The sequence below is a fragment of the Piliocolobus tephrosceles genome, chromosome 5 (assembly GCF_002776525.5).
Source record: "Piliocolobus tephrosceles isolate RC106 chromosome 5, ASM277652v3, whole genome shotgun sequence".
NCBI classification, from domain to species: domain Eukaryota; kingdom Metazoa; phylum Chordata; class Mammalia; order Primates; family Cercopithecidae; genus Piliocolobus; species Piliocolobus tephrosceles.
Genome location: NC_045438.1, coordinates 142,774,817 through 142,796,796, shown reverse-complemented (window position 1 = coordinate 142,796,796; position 21,980 = coordinate 142,774,817). Strand labels below are relative to the sequence as shown.

At 40.4% G+C, this 21,980-nt stretch overlaps 1 protein-coding gene across 1 annotated transcript in view; it reads left to right on the top strand.

The window, feature by feature from the left end:
• The window catches only part of SCGN (secretagogin, EF-hand calcium binding protein), a 49,428-nt gene extending 40,696 nt beyond the window's left edge, over nt 1–8,732 (top strand). The window contains exon 11 of the mRNA XM_023209658.2: nt 8,170–8,732. Within this exon, the coding sequence (XP_023065426.1) occupies nt 8,170–8,298 (129 nt within the window). The 3' untranslated portion in view covers nt 8,299–8,732. The remainder of the gene's footprint in view (nt 1–8,169) is intronic.
• The last annotated feature ends 13,248 nt before the right edge of the window (nt 8,733–21,980 follow it).

The following is a 21,980-nucleotide window of genomic DNA, read 5'->3' as shown; positions in this document are numbered from 1 at the left end:
GAAATTTAGATTATATTTACATCACACAGCTGTTTTATGTAGGATAGACAATGTTTAAAAAACTTCCTTCGAGGTCCTGTTGAACTGTATTGACCAGTTACATGATCCAGTTCAGCAGATCATTTCCAATTCTTCCATTTCCATGGGATTCTGTAGACAATGAATTTAGTGGTCTTGTATCCTCAGGGAGTTTTTGAGGTTTGTTCAGAACACAACGATTCTTTTCTGGTCAGCCCAGATGGCAAAAAATTAGAGTAGCAATTATGAGCTGTTTGTGGAGCTCCAGACTTCTTTGAAAATCTGATTAACACTATGGAGCCTTGCAGCTGAAAAATGTCCAGATATCAATTTTTGCATGAATCTCCAGAAAGTTTGTGTACTGTGATAGAGCAGGCATGGATAAAACCCTCTCTGACATCTAATTAGCCTGATTAGATGTCTTCTGTGACTCCCTTCGTTTGTTGTTCTCATCCCAACGGCTCCCTTGCCTCTTCTTTTCCTTGTTCTCTTGTTGCTCCTGTTGGAGATTTCACAGGCATTTGCACAGCCAGAATAATTGATGGGTATTGGTGTGGTATTGCTTTTTATATTGATTGCTAGAGGAAAATCCCATTTCACCCATTATCTATTTAATGCCAGAATGGCTTCTGTAATAGAAACTGAGCAGTTATCTATAGGAATATTAAAGTTGCATGGCAGCATTTGCTAAACTAGAGTTTTAATTTGCTTTTGAGAGAATGAATGGGACAGTTTTTTGAGAGCTGCCTGGTCTCTTATGCATTGGATCCAGGGGCAGTGACTGCCTGAGTGTAGAGCCTGGGGGCTTTGGAACCTTACTGCACTCTATCCCACCACCCTCCACAGAGGTTCTGGCCTTCTGCTCTTCCATGGCCCCCACACACAGCCCAGCTGTGAGTGTGGATGCACAGTCACAGTGAGCAATCAGTCATTAACCAAATCAACCTTCCTTCTTCTTTGCCCCCCCTTTTCTTTAGTCTCAAACTTGTGGGAAACAATTTTTTCTCAGGTCAGAGGTGTCATTTGTTGCTGAACACAGTTTTGCGGCATCCCACGTCTTCGCCAGGCTGTGGGAGGCAGCTGGGCTGGGCTGAGGGATTAGGCTCTGCTTGAATCAGAATACATCCGATTTACAGAATTTGAAGCGGTGGTTTCTGGAGGGGCTGCCTTGGTTGGGGGTGGCTGCTGCTCCTCCTCTTTGGTAACCTCATTTTGGTTCTTCTCCCTTCTTTCTCTTTTCCCTTGCTATGAAAAGAACTGATTGGAATTTTTTTTTTGTAGATGAGGCAGTGTAAAATGGGAGACAGTGCTTTGGACTGTGACAGATCTGAGCTTTAATTCCAGATCAGTCATTTATGAACTGTGTATCTGTGGGCAAGTTACTCAGTCTCTCTGATACTTGTCTTCTCATCCGTTATATGGGCACAATATTTACTTCCCAAGGTTGTGTGCTGACTAGAAATAACATAAACACTGATCACAGACCCTGGGATATCGAATGATTCCCAAAAGTAATAGTCTTTGTTATTTTCTTAGAACAAAGCTGCTGTAATATTTGGAGTACATTTCTGAGCTTGAGAATAGTTATTGAAAGAGAATTTCATAAAAGGAATCAGCAGCTCAATGCATGGCTATGCCATTCTACTGGATATTTCTGTCCAAAACAATAATGTAAAAAAAACCAGTACAAAAGAAAACTTCTAAAAGATAGGTATGTCACAAAAAAAAAAAAACTAGCCGGGAGAGGTGGCGGGCGCCTGTAGTTCCAGTTACTCGGGAGGCTGAGGCAGGAGAATGGCGTAAACCCCAGAGGCGGAGCTTGCAGTGAGCTGAGATCCGGCCACTGCACTCCAGCCTGGGAGTCAGAGCGAGACTCCGATTCAAAAAAGAAAAAAAAAAAAAAAAAGATAGGTATGTCAGATGGCAATTTACTAACATATTTTAGTATGCATAGCTTGAACATTTTTGCTTCCTGTCTGATTGTAAAATTATCTCTGCATACTATAGAAAAATGTTGAAAATAAAGGCAAGTAAAAGGTAAGAAGCTGATGAGAATTCAAGCTAAGAATTCAGATTCTAGGCTGAGCCCCTGCGGTTCCAGGCCTGATTTTACCATTCCCTGCCAGTGAGACCTTGGGCAAGTTATTTTGCCTCTCCAAACCTCAGTTTTCTCATCTGGAAGATGGAAATTGTCATAGATCCTACTTCCATAAAGTTACCATGAAGATTACAGGAGGAAAATCTGCATAAGGCAATTGATATTGTGCTACTTCACTAATTAATACCATGGTAATAAATTATTAAAAACAAAAAATATTAGCTATACCACATATTGATCTGGAAAGTGATATAGCTGTCATAACTTTAGTGACTATGATACTTGCTATTTCCATATGATTTTTCTAAGAGAAAGCCCAGATATCTATAATCAGTGTAATTTTACTGGATCCCTTCTTAAAAAAATCATGATTTTTGAATCTGGATAATCTTAATAATCTTCAGTAACTCTGCCTTTCAATTGTCATTGAGTTTGGCAATGGTTTCCAAAGGCCAGTAGGAGGAGGTAGAAGTAAAATCCAAACCAACAATGTAGCAGACAAGACATTTTTTCCAGAGAAAATGAAAGAGATGGGAAAAATACTAGACCATGCAAAAAATTAGTTGGAAGCAGAGATCAGCCTCGTTCTTCAATGGATTTATATCACCTCTATGGGAAGGTGAAGATCCTTGCCCCTTTTTGCCTCTCTGTTTCTGTGGAGCTGCTGGGGCAGCACAAAGGCACCTCTCAGTATAAGCATCAGGCCAATTTGAGACAGAGCTAGTTCCTAGGGACCAAGTCAGACTGTGGTCAGTAATTCAGAAGGAATTTATTGGGATTCTCCAGATGATTTGTTGAGCTAAAACATATGTACACAGTAGTTCAGTATTAATGTTCTCCTCCAATGATTGAAGGTGCATACACTTACTGTGTCTTTCCTAGTCTTTACTGGACCTTCCTTAGTCTTCTAGGTTTCTTTAAAAATACTCACCATATAATTTGTATGCTGTAGTCAAATGATGACCAGTAGTTGAATTTCACATTTCTTGGCTTTATAAACAGTCTTTCCTGTGACTTTTTTCTTTATTTTCATTTTATAAAAAAGGGCCATGGGAGAAGTAAACAAATCAGTATTTGGAATTTATTTTCAAAGATACTGTCAGAGAGCATATACCATGGGGTCAGCAGGAAGCTGGCCCAGTTACAAAGTCTGGGTCAGGGTTTTTGGTGTTTGCAATAATAACTCTGAAGTAAGCTTATCTTATAGTCTTTTAATTCTTGGACAATCATATATGATGTATATATTGACTTTACATGAACAAGATTATTTGGTTATCAAAACACTCCATTCCCCAAGCTCTGAAAAATGGCACCCAAGTCTTTCCTCTGTCAATCTGATAAGATAGCAGGTCCCTGAGGAATAAACATGGTTTCTTTTTTCCAACAAATGTATTGAGATATGATTGACACTTAAAAAAGCACTGTATATACCTAATGTATACAATTTGATGCATTTGAACGTAAGTATATATCCATGAAACCACGTCATGATCAATGACATAAACTTATCCATTATCTGCAAACATTTCTCTAGCCACCCCCTCCACCTTTTTTTTGTTTTGTTTTGTTTTCTTTTATGTCAAGAACACTTAACATAACATTTACCCTCATAGCAAATTTCCAAGTATACAATACAATATTGTTAATCATATACACAACAACTTCTGTACAAGATTTTTGTTTGTTTGTTTTTGAGATGGAATCTCACCCTGTTGCCCAGGCTAGAGTGCAATGGTGTGATTGCACTGCAACCTCCGCCTCCTGGGTTCATGTGATTCTCCTGCCTCAGCCTCCTGAGTATCTGGGAATCACAGGTGCACGCCACCACACCCAGCTAATTTTCGTAATCCCAAAGAGTGAATATCTAACAAAAGAATGTCTGGGGTGGTGGGAACTGGTGATGGGAAGAAAGTTGGAAGATTGAAGAGGTTCTTCCTGGAGCTTCTCAAATTACAGCACTGCTAGGAGACTTCCCAGTGTCTGAGCAGACATTTCCATTTGCCTAGTAAAGGATCCTAAAGGAACACCAATGTAATTTCTTATTTTCATTTTAAGAAGCAATGGCAGGTGATAATTTGTAAACAAGCTGAGGCTTGTTGGCAGAGACCTGGACAGATATCTAAAGCAGTAATATCTTAACTTCTGCCTGTCGCCTCAATGTTTTCAAACACCACTGTGGCCAATAAATAGTAAACTGGAGACAGAAAACATGTTGTAATTTTGCATGGTTAGAGAATAAGGTTCTGGTTAATTATTTTGATTAATAGAGAATTATTTTAAGTGGATTACAATAAAATGCACTTACCATCAGTGAAACTCTAATTCAGTTCCTCTAGTGGTCAGAATATGGTCCAGTGTTGGAGTCATGATGACTCGTAAGATAGAGATTTGTGGAGTGCTGGTTAACAGAAGGCTTGGATATGAACTTTAATTATTTTAAGAGAATTGGAATGTACAGGAAAGGGTAGTTGTATGATAAAAATAGGAAGGCTGCATTTGAGGATAGTCATTCACTAATTTCATAGATATAATTGAGTATCTACTACGGGCAAGAATTGGGAAGAGAAGGCCAGACCCAAAGGTCCCCCAACTGCCAAGATTAAAGGGAGACAGGTCAGCATTTTTCAATCAATTTTATCTCAGATCCACTCTCACACTGTCCTATGAGATGAATGAGGAAAAGATTACACTTTTACATGAAAGGTTATGATACAGTGTAGTGATGAAAAATATACACTTTGGGACCTGCCTGCCTGGATTTGTATCTTGGTTCTGACATGGCTCAGCTGTGTGACAGTGGGCAAGTTAATTAACCTCTCTGTGCTTTAGTTAACTCATCTATGAATTGATGAAAGTAGATACAACCTCCTAGGGTTGTTCTGAAGATTAGAGTTAATGTATTTAGAGCTTTTACCTCAGGAACGTATCTGCAATTATATTAGTCACTTGTTATAAAAATTGTTGTTAAGACTGAGGCTCCAAGGGTTTCTGGTGATGTGTCTTCAGTGACACGTGCATTTTTTGAGCTGTGACATTTAGGTCTCCTGACTCATATTGAGTTGTTCAATATTAAAAACATAACTCAAAAGGTCTGAAGGAACTTCCCTTACATACATCGGCATTCATTCCCACATCCCCTAACACACATACATTCATACACCAAAAATATTTGCTACTCACTTGAAGGAAATAATTACTATGGTGGGAAACAAAGCCCATTATTCTTCAATTACAAAACAAAACAAAAACAAACTTAGAATAGTTTGAATGAGGTAAATACATTGGCAAATTAATTCACACTAATGTGTAAATGACTACCACTTGAGTATTATTCTAATCTTGGGATTTGCCAAAAGGATCCTGGGCCGTTTAGTGGAGAAAAGTTTTAGCAACAAGTCATTGAAGACGGTGAAAAGCAAAAATTCCCACATTGCACTGTACAACAAATGAACTCCCACCAGGGGGTCTCAGAATGCAGCCTGTTTTCAGGATCTCTGAGCCCCATTTCCTCGGGCCACATCTACACTTGCCTGGTACTGGCAGAGAACTACAAGAGAACCTATTGACAGATCGAGCTACATTGTGGCCTCAGAGTCTAATCATTCAGGGCACTCTCCACAGAAGAGTGAAGTCGATCAAATTTATTTTCTGGTCCCAGACTTTTAGCTCCTGACATCTCTCTGAACACCAGCCCTACTCTGGTGTTTATTATTCCTGCTCGGCCATCTGGCTCCCAATTTCTTTTGCTGTTTCCTCCGCCCTCCTATTTAAAAACTGCTATCAATAATAGATTTGGTGTCAGTCATTTGCCCCATTGGACACTGCAAATTAACGAGTCTTAATGTGGCTCGCTAGTTAAGGGACAATTTTTTTCTTCTCCTACTGATGACGTTTTTAGTGATTTTGTTTTTGGAAACGAAAAAAACCTTGGGGCAGGGTTGGGTAATGAAGAGTGCTTCCCAGAGCCCCTGAAATCAAACCTGCGGGTGGCTGCCTTCTCTGTTCACTCATAAAACTACTCCAGTAATCAAGCGGCTTGGAAATTTGACTAAATTTGTTTTTTGTTTTTTCTCTCTGTATACTGGCTTTTAAATTGAGATTTGTGAACACAAGTTTTCTCAAAAGGAATTTGGTGGAAAGTCTTTATTCCCGTTAATAGTTTGAAAATGGGGCTGGGCATGATGGCTCATGCCTCTAATCCCAGCACTTTGGGAGGCCGAGGCCGGCGTATCATCACAGGTCGGGAGTTTGAGACCAGCCTGGCCAACATGGTGAAACCCCATCTCTACGGAAAAAATACAAAGTTAGCCGGGTTTGGTGGTGGGCACCTGTAATCCCGGCTAATTGGGAGGCTGAGGCAGGAGAATCACTTGAACCTGGGAGGTGGAGGTTGGAGGTTGCAGTGAGCTGAGATTAGCCACTGCACTCCAGCCTTGGTGACAAGAGTGAAACTGCGTCTCAAAAAAAAAAAAAAAAAAAAAGGAAAAAACGGGAAAATGGAGGACACACTTTTCAGTGTAAACCAGGGTGCAGAGAACAAAAGGGGGTTTGAATCTTACAGTCAGTGCCCACCCAGGTTTCCAGCGAGTTCTGTTTATGCAAATAAAGGATTCAAACTTGCTTAGTTCCAATTGGTTGTTGGAGCTGAGTTCTGATTGGTTAATTTAACTGAGTTCTGATTGGTTGGTTCGGATGAGCTCTGAAAGCCCCAGAAAGAAAAAGGTGCTGGTTTTCAGGAAACTTGAGTAAGCTGTCATCTCTAGTCAAAAAAGGACCACTTGGATCTATTTTAAATTTAGGGCCAGTGGCTGTGCACCGTGGCTCACGCCTGTAATCCTAGCACTTTGGGAGGCCAAGGTGGGCGGATCACCTGGGGTCAGGAGTTCAAGAGCAGCCTGGCCAACATGGTGAAACCCTGTCTCTACTAAAATACAAAAATTAGCTGGGCATGATGGCGGGTGACTGTAATTCCAGCTACTTGGGAAGCTGAGAGGGGAGAATCGCTTGAACCCGGGAGACGGTGGTTGCAGTGAGCCGAGATCACTGCCACTGCACTCCAGCCTGAGCGGCTGAGACTCCATCTCAAAAAAAAAAAAAAAAAAAAAAATTTAAGGCCAGTGAGCCACGTGAGATCCATTTTGAAGGATGAGCTCTTTGATTTTGACGTTTATTCACAGTTGCATCAGCACTCATGTAATTTCCTTAGGCCAGCCTTTTCTCCACGAGAATGGTATGAAATTTTGCAATGAGCACTCAATTGGAATCAGAGGATTATTAAGGACTATCTCCAATTGTCAGAGGACTGTTGGACTATTCTTGGGCTCAAAAATGCTGCCACAACTTTCCAGCTTGGCAGGAAGCTTAAGCTTTCTCTGCACCTCTGTTTCCTAATCTGTAAAAGAGGTGGAATTATTTACTTCCCAGAATTATTGTGAAGCTTAAATGAAGTAACCTATGGAGAATCAATTTGTTAAAGCATTCCTCACTTTTGCAGCCTTTGAGCTTGAAGTAAAAAACTTTTCCTAGCTAACATGTATCATATTTCTAGCTAACATTCTTTCTTGCCCCCTAACATATCCCTTGGAGTAAATGTTACATCCCTAGCTCGACCACATGTTTTAGATTTACATTCAGTATAACCATTTTTTTTTTTTAAACCAGAGGCACAAAAATCTCCTACAGGGAGATAATGAAATGTGTCTTCTCTCATCAGTGCAGCAAGGCAGAAATTTATGATCATAATTCTCTACTTTGAGGCAACGTATCTTTACTATGCTTGCTAATAAGACAGTGTTTCTCTAAGAACTGCAGGGAAGTGATGTGGAAGTAAAGGTTTTCTGGCCTGAAGGGACATGCTGAGAAATGAAACTGTTGGCAGAAAACTTACCCTTGGCAGCATTTGGTGGGATGAGGCGATAGACTCATTCCCTCACTCCCTGTGGCCTGTCTCCTCCAAGGCAGGACACCCTGAGCTTAGAGAGCATCAGAGAGGGTGTTAAAGGGTGGGAACACCATTGGCTTGCCTGTTAACATGTTACTTTTGTCGCCCTCAGCCCAGCATCAGCGGGGTGGACCTTGATAAGTTCCGCGAGATTCTCTTGCGTCACTGCGATGTGAACAAGGATGGAAAAATTCAGAAGTCTGAGCTGGCTTTGTGTCTTGGGCTGAAAATCAACCCATAATCTCAAACTGCTTTGCCTTTTGCTCTTACTGTGTTTCTGTGCTCTTGCTGGTAGAATTGTATCTGTGCATTGCTGTTGGGGACACAGTGGGCAAACTCACAAATGGTGTGCTATTATTGGGCAAGAGGAGGGACGCTAGGGCCTTCCTTCCACCGGCATGATCTATCCCTGCCTCACCGTGCAATGTCTGTGTTGTTTTCGCCTTGACCTTGGGCTTTCCTATCCTCCCAAAGAGTCAGCTCCCCTGTTACTTGGCTCTGTCTGTCCTTCCCTGGTCACCAGGGGGACAGGGGCAGCTGAGTGCATTCATTTTGTGCTTTTCTTGTGAGCTTTCTGCTGAGTCTGAATGGTGTGTAGCATTCATGGCAATTCTGTAACTTCAACATAGATTTTTTTAGTGTGTGTGGAAATAAATCTGCAATTGGAAACAAAAAGTACTGGTAATTGCTTTTGTCTTGTGACCTTTGAAATGTTCTAGCTGGTGGTTTGACTAACAAACCCCTGACGTAATGAAGAAGGATAGAGAAGGAGAAGGAAGGGCAATATCTTAAAAGAAATCCATACCACCAATCCTTCTATAGTTCTCACATGCCCTCACTAGGACTGACTTCCTGGTGAGCTGGCATTAAAGTGAGAGCTGCCAAAAATCACTTTTTATTGGAAGAAGGAGACCAGAACACTCATCCTGGACTGGGTTTTGTTCTTAAGTGCTTGGTGAGCTCACATGGCTAGGCAGGTAGAAATACAGAAGAAATATGAAGAAAATGTTTCCCAAGTAACCCATGCTCCCCTCTCCATCCCTTCCTTTTCCAACAGTGCTGTCCAGCAAATCTGGGACCACGGCAGCCTTCTTCTAGGTACCTGAGTGTCTCTCATGGGTGCCTCTGCATGCTCCTGGCCCCAACATGTGCCCTGCTCTCTTCTCTCCTGGAACTCTGATGCCATCCCCGTGGAAAGGAGACTGCTGGGGCAAGGGCAGAGTTTCTGTGGGGCAGGCCCCACTTTCCTTTACTGTCTTCACCCTTTATTCTTCATGACACCCCTACCTTATACTAGACTGTGCAGTAATTTCAGGCTTCATGAAGTGTTATAGATAATTCAGAAAAATTAGTGTAGAACAGTGTATTTAGAGCTGTTCATGACCCAAGAATTCTGTTTACAGGGGTTCCCTTCATTGCACACCCTTTTCCTAACTTGATTTTCTTCCCCTCAGGTCTCCCTTACCTCCAACATATAGATAATTCATATTAAGAACTACTATTTACTAAGGCTTTCTATGTGCCAGGTACTTCTAGGTGCTTTCCATACCTTAAGTAATTTAGTCTTCACCAAATCCCTGTGAGATAGGTACTATCATGATACTCAGAGATGAAGAAACCGAGGTAGATAGAAGCTAAACAACATGTTCGTTATCATAGCTCTTACAAGTGGGAAGTCAGGGAGTCTGACTCTGGAACCCCATGCTCCTACCTACCATTTTATTTATTTATATATTTATTTATTTATTTATTTATTTTATTTATTTATTTTTTTAACAGATGGGCTTTCACCATGTTGCCCAGGCTGGTCTCAAACTCCTGGGCTCAAGTGATCCACTTGCCTCACCTTCTGAAAGTGCTGGGATTAGAGGCATGAACCACCATGCCCGGCCAACAACAGATAATTTTCATGCACCTTTCAGGAAGCCTTGGCCCCTTTCTGCAGGTTCTTTCTCACTGTGGGATCCACCACACCTCCCAGAAGGACAATTCTCCAAGTCCGGGTCATTCAGCCTGGAGTACACTTTGTGGGAGCTTAAAGAGAGTTCAGGAAGCACCACAGGGTGAACCACACATGCCAGATTCTTCTGTTGATTGTCCAAATGGTGAGCTAACTGTGCACACATACACCCTTCACAGGACAAACAACTATTTTCAGAATTGAGACTGCCTGAACCTACAAAGAGGAAAAGACATTCTCTATTTCCAGGACATCACATTATTCTGCAGTGATTAATTCCTCTTAATCTCCTGTTTTCTTGTTGTGTTTTAAATAACAGAAGAAGCCTTTTATTTTAATGCAGTTGAATTTATTTTATATTTATTTATTGCAACATACTTTGTTTGGTTTGAGAAAATCCACTCTATATGTCACAAATGCATTCTCTTCCACTATCACTTTTTTAAACTTTAAAATGATTATAGTCATAGATACATATGTGTGTGTGTTTTTAGCACACCAATTTCCATTTAACCATTTTTAAATGTATAATTCAGTGACACTAATTACATTTACAATCTTGTGCAATGATTACCACTATGTCTAAAGTTTACTCATCACCCCAGACAGAAACTCTGTACCCACTAAACAATAACTCCCAATTTCCTTCTTCTCCATTCTCTGTTAAGCTCTAATCTATGTTGTCTATATGAATTCACCTATTCTAGATATTTTATATAAGTTGAATCATATATTTGTCCTTTTTTGTCTGGTTTGCTTTACTAAGCATCGTAATTTCATGATTTATCCATGTTATAGCACATATCAGAATGTCATTCCTTTTTATGGCTGAATTATTTTCCATTGTATGAGTAGTCTATATTTTGTTTATTCATTTGCCTGTTGATTGACAGTTGGTTTGTTTCCACCCTTTGGTTATTGTAAATAATGCTGCAAGGAACATTGTCATATAAGCATCTGCATCCCTGTTTTCAATTCTTTTGTGTATATATGTAGGAGTGGAACTGGTGGTTCATATATTAATTCTATGTTTATGTTTTTGAGGAAATGCCAAACCGTTTTCCATATAGCTGCAACATTTTACATTCCCACTAGCAATGTATGAAGGCTCTAATTTTAATCTCCCGTTCCTAAATAGAGCTTTTATGGAACTGGCAAAAATCAGAGCTGGACCCAAGGCTGAGCCACATCTGCGTTATTTATGACTCTTCCTTTAGCTACATGAAGAGAGTCTTTGAGGTTTGCTGCTCCTGTAATGGGTGTACCGCATTCTTAGCTAAGGATGTGCATCCTCCTCAGTGTCTACCTAGTGGTGGCTGAGAGGAGGATGAGGGTGGGAAGGGACGTTTTATTATTTTAGGAATAACTTGTTCAGATCCATTGAAAGAAGCTACTTACCTTGAGCACCAGCAAGCTTTCAGTCATGGCACATAGCTGAGACTCTATCAGAAGCTCTCAGGTTTCCTGCTCTATTACAATCTTAAGTTGATGAAGACCTTTCCAAGCATGCAAAGAAAGGGCTGGTGAAGATCTTTGAATAGCAAGAGGGTGGGTTTGTTCCATGTGAGGAATGAGTTAACTATATCCTATAATGTAGGTGCTGGTGGATTCATTTATGGATGACCAAGGAAGATAAACGGACTTAGGTTTTTGATGAAAAACCAGAGGCAGATCAGGGAGCTGAAGCAGAGGCTTCTAGTAGGCAGAAGTCTCTTATCAGAGCCCATGTAGTATGTATTTGATGGGTTGGGAAAAAGTAGAATGACATCCCGAAAGCTGTGCTTTGGTCCAAAGATGTGTGTTTATCCATTCATTCAACAAATACCTATTAAGAATGAATGAAGCCTTCTTCAATTGGTCAGGCCCTCAGACACACCACTCCCTCCCCTGAATTATGATCCCAGGTAGTCACTGTCCTACTTATCTGCCAACTATACCTCCAAATAGTGTTAATTTATATTTATGGATACTTTTCTTCTTAAGTGGATTGTAAAGTTATTGACACCAAGGAATTGTGTCTTGCAGTCCTTGGTATATCAAGCATTTTAGTTGTAATCAAGAATGCTGTTGACAGTGGTGGTGGTGATGATGGTGTTGGTGGACTAAGAATCTACTGCACAACATAGTTGGGGATTGGGCAGTGCTTAATGTAATCTTTTATTGGGTCTACATGATTATAAAGCAAAATAAAAATGTAATCATATTTGCTGCATAGTGTAGCCTAAAATAAATAGTTAAGTGATAGATCTCAATCACTCATTTTTGTAAAATTTCAGTAAAATTGGTGTGGGTATCCAGCTTTACTTTATCTCTTGATATTGCAATTTCTGGTTAATTCAGCCCCAAGTTCTATAACACCCAGTAGCTGGAGTGGACTTAATATAACAAACGGACTTTCTGATTAAACCTGGACAAGACTTGGTGTAAAAACAACTTCAGAGGCCCTACTGCCAGACCCATAAGCTTCCGTTTTGCTTCTTGATTGCTTATTTGTTTATAAGTTCTTGAAGGCAAAAGCTTGTAGGTTTTTATAGGTTTTTATTTTAGCAATAGTTAGCTTACTTTTGCTTTTTGAGAGTTAGGGACACTTATAGCCATAACCTCCTCTATGAGACTTTTAGGACAATGTTGAGTTTCTAACTATAATAACAAACAGTCACAACCTGGGAGATAAACTGCCGCTTCTGCCTTCTCAAGGACCTTCTCTCTTCATTCCCTCCAGGGTTAAAGGAACTAATTATTTTGACTGTGGACCTTCCCTTGTTTTTCTTAACATTCTGGGCCATCTTAGTCTCCCTGACTCCTTCCACTGACATCAATCAGTTCCACTCTCCTCTTCTCCCACACTCCCTCCACGCTCCCTCCTCTCTCTGCAGTGACTTCACAGCTCCCTAGTCTCTCTTCTTGATCTCTTTCTCGTCTCTTCTTTCCACCTTCCACTTCATCCCTTTTGCCCTTGACCAATTAAAATGTACCCTTTCTTCTTGGATCTTCTTAAGTCCCAGCTTTTCCATAAATCTGCTCCACTCTCCACTATCTCTTTTCACCCAATTTCTATTATTCTTTAATTAATATCCATAATTTAATCATAATTCTCCTGTAGTTGCTGTATCTGTGGGGCTCTGTCACCTCCAACGAGGTGAAAACCTTCCAGTAAGATCTGAAACCCTTGTTTTAGACTTTAGTAGCAACTCCGACTGGCTCTGCCAGACCACTATGTGAGTATACATCTCCTAGCACAGTTACCAGCACGGATGAGAAACTTTCATCACAGAGCGATGGAGAAAGCCTTGCCTCTGAGGCTGGTTCCCTGGTATTTATTTCCAATTCTGACTTTTGCTAGCTGTATAACCTGGGGAAAATCAACAAATTTCTCTATATATCCCTTTCCTTATCTGAAAAATAATACTGACTTCCAGTGAAAATGATGCTGTATGTTCAGGATTTGAGAAAGCATCTCCCTGGGCCACCACTCCAAATGCATAGCACTGTCAGAATCAGCGATAAGAAATAATTTAAAAAAATAAGGCTCACAAATAAGACGAGACTTTTCCTGTAAGATAAAGCAGAGCCTGAGATCTTGCTGGGCTCCAGATTCTGAGGCAAGAAGGAGCAGCAGCAGGCACCAGGAAGGTCCCTGAGCAGGGAGAAAGGAGTGGGTCTCACTGCTCAAAACCAGGGGCTGGAGATGGACTTCACAGGCATGAAAAGAGGCTGGAAAAACTAAGTGGCACTGCTGGGCCAAAGGCTTATGAGTGCCTCAAACCTAGGGAGCTGGACCTGTGCCAAATCACCCACTACACCATTATGCAACCTCTAATATCCACAGTATTTTTAGAGGGAAGGAGTCATAGGCCCCCAGTGCAAAATGTAGGTTTTTCGCTATGGCCCTAAGAGGCCAATCTTATGTAAGCACCAAACTACCTGACAAGAACTTAGAAGAGACAGAGAGAGAAAGAGAAATAGACAGAGAAATAGAAAGAGAAAGAGAAAGAAAGAGATCATGATTACATAAGCCTACAAACTTTAATTCTAAAGTTCATAAGGTTAGAAACAGAACTATCAGCAATCCTTCTTCTGAGTATATGCCCAAAATAGAAGAAATCATCACCTTGTAAAGATATCTCACCCTGATGTTCATTGCAGCATTATTCACAGTAGCCAAGATACGGAAACAATCTAAATGTCCATTGACAGATTAATGAATAAAGAAAATGTGGTATATACATTCAGCCTTAAAAAGGAAGGAGAGCCTGCCATTTGCCACAACATGAATGGACCTGGAGGACATTATGCTAAGTGAACTAAGCCTGGCACAAAAAAGAAAAATACTGCATGATCTCACTTACATGTGGAATATTTGGGGTTTTGTAAAAAAGAGCTCAAATACAGAGAGATAGAGGATGAAACAGTGGTTGGGGGGTGAGGAGGGGAGGGCACAGGCAGTGGGGAGATGTAGGTCAAAGGATACAAAATAGCAGGTATGCTAGGATGAACAAATTTTGAAATCTAATGTACAACATGAGGACTAAAGTTAATAAAATTGTATTGTATTAGAATTTTATGTTATGTAAGTAGGTTTTACCTGCTCTTGTCACAAAAAATAACGATGTGAGATGATAGATATGTTAATCTACTTCATTATAGTAACTATTTTACTATCTATATGTGTCCCGTAACATCATGTTGTAAGACCCAAATATACACAATACAATTTATTTTAAAAATAAATAAAACAAAAAGTTTTTAAGGTCATTGGGAAAAAAGCTCATGAGAAAAGCTAATGCTGAAGAGACTATTACAAAATCAATACTCAGGGAGTAAACAAATGAAATAAAAACAATACAGCCATATAAAAATACCTTTAAAATAGATATGTTTGTGTTTGCTAAAATATATGTAACTTATGTTTATAAGGGAATCTGTAATTTACTTGCCTCCAGGAACAGGCACTGGGTGACAGAGTACGAAGGAGACTTCACGGAATATTCTTTGTACCTTCTGAATTTTGAACCATATGAATGTATTATCTACCTAAACAAATATATAAATATAAAATTTAATAATTATAATACCAGTGTATGTTTGCTTAGAACCCTTACAATAATATAGGTATAATAATTAAAACAATTATTTTAAAATAGGCAGAATGAAATATAAACAAGTGGACATAAATAAGAACCCATTAAAATCATGAAAATAAAATATATAATTACTGAAATAATATTAGTGCAAGAAATAACTTTTGACCAGTCACAGTTGGAATCAGTGAATACACATATTGCAGATAATTCACATAGGAAGACACAGAGACACACTAGATAAAAATTAAAAAGAAGATAATTGTTTTTAGAGTCGACAACATATGTCTATAGCAATTGCAAAGAGAATAACTTGAGAATAACTTGAGAATAACAAAGAGAATAACAACTTGAAGAGATAACAGTTGAGTTTCCAGAAATGAAAACATGAATCCTCCGAATGTGAATACATAGTGATTTCTAAACCTGGTAAATAAAAATAAACCCACACCAGAAACTTTACATTGAAAATGTAGAAAATAAAGGCTAAAGAAACCTCAAAAGCTGAGAAAAATGTGAAAATTATGTACTAAATAATAACTACATTGCCAGTGGATTCTTATCAGCAAAGCCAGATAATAAATGGACAGTGAAGTATTTCCACGTAAGAAAGGAAAATAACTGTTTATCTAAAATGTTACCTATCTAAACTATCATTCAAAATTAGGATGAAAGACTTTACATAGACAAATATTTTGAGGGTTTTACTCAACTTCCACCATATATTCTTATTAAGAACTAGATACGTCTATATTTAAGCAGAAAACTAAATCCAAAATGAAGTGTGGGATGCATAGAGTATGTAAATTGATTTTAAAATATGTAAACCTTAAAATGGACAGATATTTGGCTAAAAATTGATTTGTAAGGATGTTCGCTATAGTACCAGCTATAACATATGAAAGTATAGAAACAACCAAGATGTCCAATAGTGCTACTCCAACCTTTGTAGCACTTCATTTGTATTAAAAATCTGGACTTTTAAAACAGCTGGTGTTTTCTTTTTCTTTTGAGACAGAGCCTTGCTCTGTCGCCCAGGCTGGAGTGCAGTGGCCTGATCTCGGCTCACTTCAACCTCCGCCTCCCGGGTTCAAGTGAGTCTCCTGTCTCAGCCTCCTGCGTAGCTCGGATTAGAGGCGCCCGCCACAGTTTTGTATTTTTTAGTAGAGCCGGGACTTCTCCATTGTTGGCCAGGCTGGTCTCGAACTCCTGACCTCAGGTGATTTGCCTGCCTCTGGAAGCGCTGGGAGGATAGGCGTGAGCCACCACGCCCAGCCTAAATAGCTGTCTTTCACGTATTACGTAATAATCTCAGAAACTGTCTTTGTGGCCTGTTATTTTCCTGGGAGTAGAGGTTAAAATATTTTTCTTTAAAAAGATGGCCAAAGTACAGTGTTGAAAAGGAGCAGCTTCCTTGTCCTTCTGGCAGGGAATGCGATGAAGTGGCCTGCTTCTTCAGTGCCCCGCTGCTTAATTCTCTATGGGAGTAATTCTCTATAGAGTCAGGTTGTGGAACTCAGTGCCTAGAGGATTATTGTTTACAACTCCTGAAGCCGCAGCCGACTTGTTACAGGTCCCTGTAGTTTGTCTTGTTGTCTATAGGCGGTTTATGTTAAACAGCTCAATTAAACTCTCTACCTTAAAGGACAGAGAAGTTTCTCTCAAATTCTTGATTGGGGTGTATGCATAGGTGGGCTTAGAGAATGAGTGCAAGGTTTTGACAACGCAGCAGAAATATAATGTCGTAGACTGCAATGGTAAAGCTCTCCCCTGGCGCTAAGCGCCCGCAGTGCAATCTGGGTTCTACTGGCTGTTCTGAACAAATTCCGCCTCTTTCTAACCAAGTAGATAACTTCCCGGCGGTCTACTGGTACCCGTTTTTTGCGTTGCCGCAGTAGACTACTTTTCCGAATGAATACCTGTCTAAATGTGCACGCACTACGGTCTCGGGGGTTTTTATAGGCACGTGATGGGGGCGTGGCAGGCCAAGAAGGTCTTGGGAAATGCAACGTTTGATCAGGGAAAAAACAATGCCTGTTCTCACTTAGGTCCGTGGGCACAGGCTGGGGGCGGGGGGGGTCACCTAGCCAAGGACCACGCCCTCCTCTACCCAGCACTTCTCTTTTCGCTTGGGTATCATTTAAAGGGACCATGCTGTTTCCTTCCATACCAGTATTACGCAACTCAAAAAAGTGCAATGACGTTTTAAGATCATTAAGAGTACAAACAAAAAGTTACTAAAAGTGGACAGGAATGAATTAGGAATTATACCCAAAGTAAAGCTCAGATTATTCACTATTTTAGAAGTAGCATTCCAGCAATTTAGAGATACTCTTTAGGAAAAAGAAATGGGTCTATCTTGACTCTATTCCGTTATGTTAAATTAGAAAGAAAAGGCCAGGTGCGGTGGATCACGCCTGTAATCCCAGCACTTGGGGAGGCCGAGGCGGGCGGATCAGGAGGTCAGGATATCGAGACCATCTTGGCTAGCACGGTGAAACGCCGTCTCTACTAAAAATACAAGAAATTAGCCGGGCATGGTGGCACGTACCTGTAATTCGAGCTACTCAGGAGGCTGAGGCAGGAGAATCGCTTGAACCAGGGAGGTGGAGGTTGCAGTGAGCCGAGATCGTGCCACTGCACTCCAGCCTGGGCAACAGAGCGAGATTCTGTCTCAAAAAAAAAAAAAAAAAAAAAAAAAAAAAAATACAAGGAAAAACTCCCAATTGTCTGTGGAGACTGACAATGGAGATGCAAGAACGTTGAGGGTTGGGTGGGGCTGACCTTCAAAAAACCTGATGCGGCCGGGCGCGGTGGCTCAAGCCTGTAATCCCAGCACTTTGGGAGGCCGAGATGGGCGGATCACGAGGTCAGGAGATCGAGACCATCCTGGCTAACATGGTGAAACCCCGTCTCTACTAAAAATACAAAAAACTAGCCGGGCGAGGTGGCGGGCGCCTGTAGTCCCAGCTACTCCGGAGGCTGAGGCAGGAGAATGGCGTAAACCCCGGAGGCGAAGCTTGCAGTGAGCTGAGATCTGGCCACTGCACTCCAGCCTGGGTGACAGAGCAAGACTCCGTCTCAAAAAAAAAAAAAAAAACCTGATGCATTTTGTGGTATTTCTTCTGCTGTGATTCCTCCTCTTCCATCATCCATCTTTATCTTATCATAATAATCTATCTATTATCGTCCTTTAAATATGGAATTAGTGCTTGCCTAATTGGCTTTCCTGGAATCTAATTAGTTTTAAACATTTTCTCAACTTAATTTTTTGTATGTAAAAATGAAGATGGCGTTTGCAACAGAGTTGAGGTAATCATTTTCACAGGGAAATCATTTCCAGGGATTTATAACTGTGTTCACTAATTTGTTAGAGCATGAAATGATAAACTCCATTTTTTTTTTCCTTTGCACTCCAGATTACAGTCAAGGGAACATCTTTCTTCTCATGCCATCATAAAAAGAGACACAATAGCCAACGGCTTGCCTGCCATCTAGTGCTTACCTATTACCAGAAAAACTTCATGGTAGTGAAAATATGATCCTTCACTACTAATTTGACTTCATTATTTGCAACCAACAGGATCAAAGCCAACACTTTGGCACAATTTCTTTTGCTAGAAGTTTAAGAAAGTTCACTGGGTTTTTATTTATGGCAATCTCCTTTGATGTCTATTGAAATAGTTCTAATGACTAAAATTTTCAACTTTTTTGGCTGTCAGATTGATGTTTCCCGGAAAAAATCACTGTGTATGAGTGGTCTACAAGGCTGCTCAATTTTAAATGGGCAGCACTTGGTAGTTGGTGTTGCCTGGTGAGTTAACATCTAGTGAGACTATCTGATATATACAGAATCTTCTTCTATGAGGGGCTGGAAACTTCCCTCCGACAAACATAGTGTGGTGGAAGAGTTATTGAACTTGGGTCTGGAATCCTGAATGTGAATTCCAGCTTAAGCCATTTTATCTTGGACAAAGTCACCTGACTCTCCCAGGATTACATTGCTTATGTAAAATGAAAGGCCAGATTGATTGATTTCTACAGTTTCTTCCAGTTCTAACTACATTCTTGATTACATGTTGAAGAATTAATAACCTGATGGAAAAGTACGCCAATATTTTCATTTTGTACTTTAGTTACAGATATTATTGTTTAAAACTACTTGCTAATAATTGTTGCCCTAAAGAAGATTCAGACTGGAAAGTAGCTTTTATGCACTAACATTCTTCACTCATGCGGCCTGTATACACTAATAGGGCAGATGCAAGCCATTTTGGGCCAAAGAAATCCTTCAAAGTTAGAAAAGATGTAGGATATTTCAGGTCAGAAAGAACATGTAATAGGAAAAAAACCTACGTAAATGAGAGGGAAAGTATATGAATCCAGTTAAATTTTTGAGCCCACCACTTACTGGCTATGTGCTATTGAAATCACCACTGCAAAACTATAACTGCCCTAAAGAAGATTCAGAGCTGAAAGTTACTTTTATGTATTAACATACTTAATGGGGCTTGTATACCTTAATACAGGTTGTATAGCAAAAGTTCCACCCAAGTTCCTAGTCAGGTCTGTTTATGCAAATAAAATATTCAAATTTGTTTAGTTCTGATTGGTTGATACAGCTGAGACCTCATTGGTCAATACAGATAATCCCTGATTGGTTGGTTCAGGTGAGCTCTGAAAATTCCAAAGTTGAACAGAGGTGTGGGTTTACTGGGAAGTCAGAGCACTCCTTGTGATCTCTAGTTAGCAACTGGTCCTTGGCCCTATTTTAAATTCAGGTCCAGTTAACCACTTGGGATCCATCTTGAAGGACTGGCTTTTTCAGTTTCACATTTATTAATGACAACTTTGCATTTTTTAGTTACCTTGTTAATCAAGTATGATCAGCTTGTCCAGGCACAGTGGCTCACGTCTGTAATCCCAGCACTTTGGGAGGCCGAGGCGAGTGGAATACCTGAGGTCAGGAGCTCGAGACCAGCCTGGCCAACATGGTGAAACCCCGTCTCTACTAATAATACAAAAATTAGCTGATCGTGGTGGCGCATGCCTGTAATCCCAGCTATCCAGGAGGCTGAGGCAGGAGAATTGCTTGAACCCGGGAGGTGGAGGTTGTAGTGACCCGAGATCACACCATTTCACTCCAGCCTGGGCGACAAGAGCGAAACCCCGTTTCCAAAAAACAAGAAATATTACCAGCTTGAATTCTCCCCATTGCACCCTGGGAAGTTCATAGCCCTGGTCTGCAAGTCTCCCAGGTTGTTCCTAAGAACTTCGTCTGTGGAAAAGATATAGAATAAAGAAGAGGATTTGGGGGAAGATCAGAAGATCTTAGAGAACCAGGAGAGCAACTTGGGCTCCTCACTGTCAACCAAAAAAAAAAAAAAAAAAAAATCCCTTAACTAGAATAAGAAAGAAAGATCGAAAGGCCTATGGGTCCCAGAGCAGTGGAACTGGGCCTAGCTTCATAACAGAAACCCAGGGAAACAGCAAGCTGTTGGAGGGGAGACTGCCATGTGTCACATCAGGGTTCCCTGTGACCCAAGCATAGCAAAGAAGAATCTGAGAACAAATAGTCTCAAACAGCTCTTTATCTATCAAAATACAATGCCCATTTTTTTCTAGACAATGAAGCAAAATTTTACTCCTCTAGTTATTTGAGTGCAGATGGTAGCAAAGTTGAGTTAGGGAATGTTGTACACAGTTGGGAAGAGGGAGAGGGAAGTATAGTTTGTGTGGAACCCTTTCTTGGTGCACACTTTGTATTTTTTTTTTTTTTTTTTTTATAAATCTGTGCCATTCTGACTCAGCACTGATTACTACATGCACAATGATAGCAATCCACAGGCAAGCGTTCATATTGCTAATGATACTGCTTTACAGAGTGATTATCTGAGAGCCATTCTCAGCTGCTGCATCAGGATTACAGCATTTGTGCAACCACAAATTAAGGCAGGGGTGAAAAAGCCAGCACTTGTTCAGTCGAAAAGAGCTGGCAAAAAGGGGAGCCTGCAATTAGATTAAACATGTTTGTCACCAGGGGGCTGGCAGGCCTGGTTCACATGCTCAGGAGTTGGGGATGACCTTTAACAGATGTAGATTCTCAGTATATAAACCCTTCAGTCCAAAGCAGATAAATGAACCAAGTTTTGTAGCTGGCTGCGTCATGTTTTTATCTCCATTTGAATAAGCATTTTCTGGGCTTACTGTTGAGATACAAGTCATTGTTGAGATCTCTTAAAGGACCACACCAGCCAGCCCCATCAGTGATCTTATGCTTGGATATCCCAGGGATCAGTTTAACCAAAATCATTCGTTTGTGCCAGTCCCTTCAACACTTTCTGAAAATTTTCCCTTTGGCTGTTTTGGATAAGAAAACTTCATTTTCAAATGTTTTGCCTAATATTTTTACCTTAACATGGGTACACAAAAAAGTCTTCCAGAGACAGAGGATCACTTGTAATAGTCAAAGATTCAAGTAACTGACTCAGGAGAGAAGTGTCTGCTAGCAGTAGGACTGGGCTATTTGATATATTTCATGGAACTTCTCCCTCTCTACTTCCCATCCTGCCTTTATTAGGAAGCCAAAGAAAAAACTTGATTTTACAAAGCCTGACCCTTTAATTACTGGCACACTCAGGTTCACAGAAATCCTAAATGGTTTTGTATTGATCACAACTTTTATCTCCAGCAGATTTATAAAGCACTGCAAGGCCATATCGCTAGTACTCAGCATACACAAAAGTTTTAACCAGATATACTTCCTTATATGGGTTCTCTGTTCTAGCCTTAACTTGCATGGAGCCTTCCTAACTCTTGGTGTGACCCTCAGTCTCCACTCTCTTTTCCACACATCAAAACATACTTTACCTTCAAGCACAG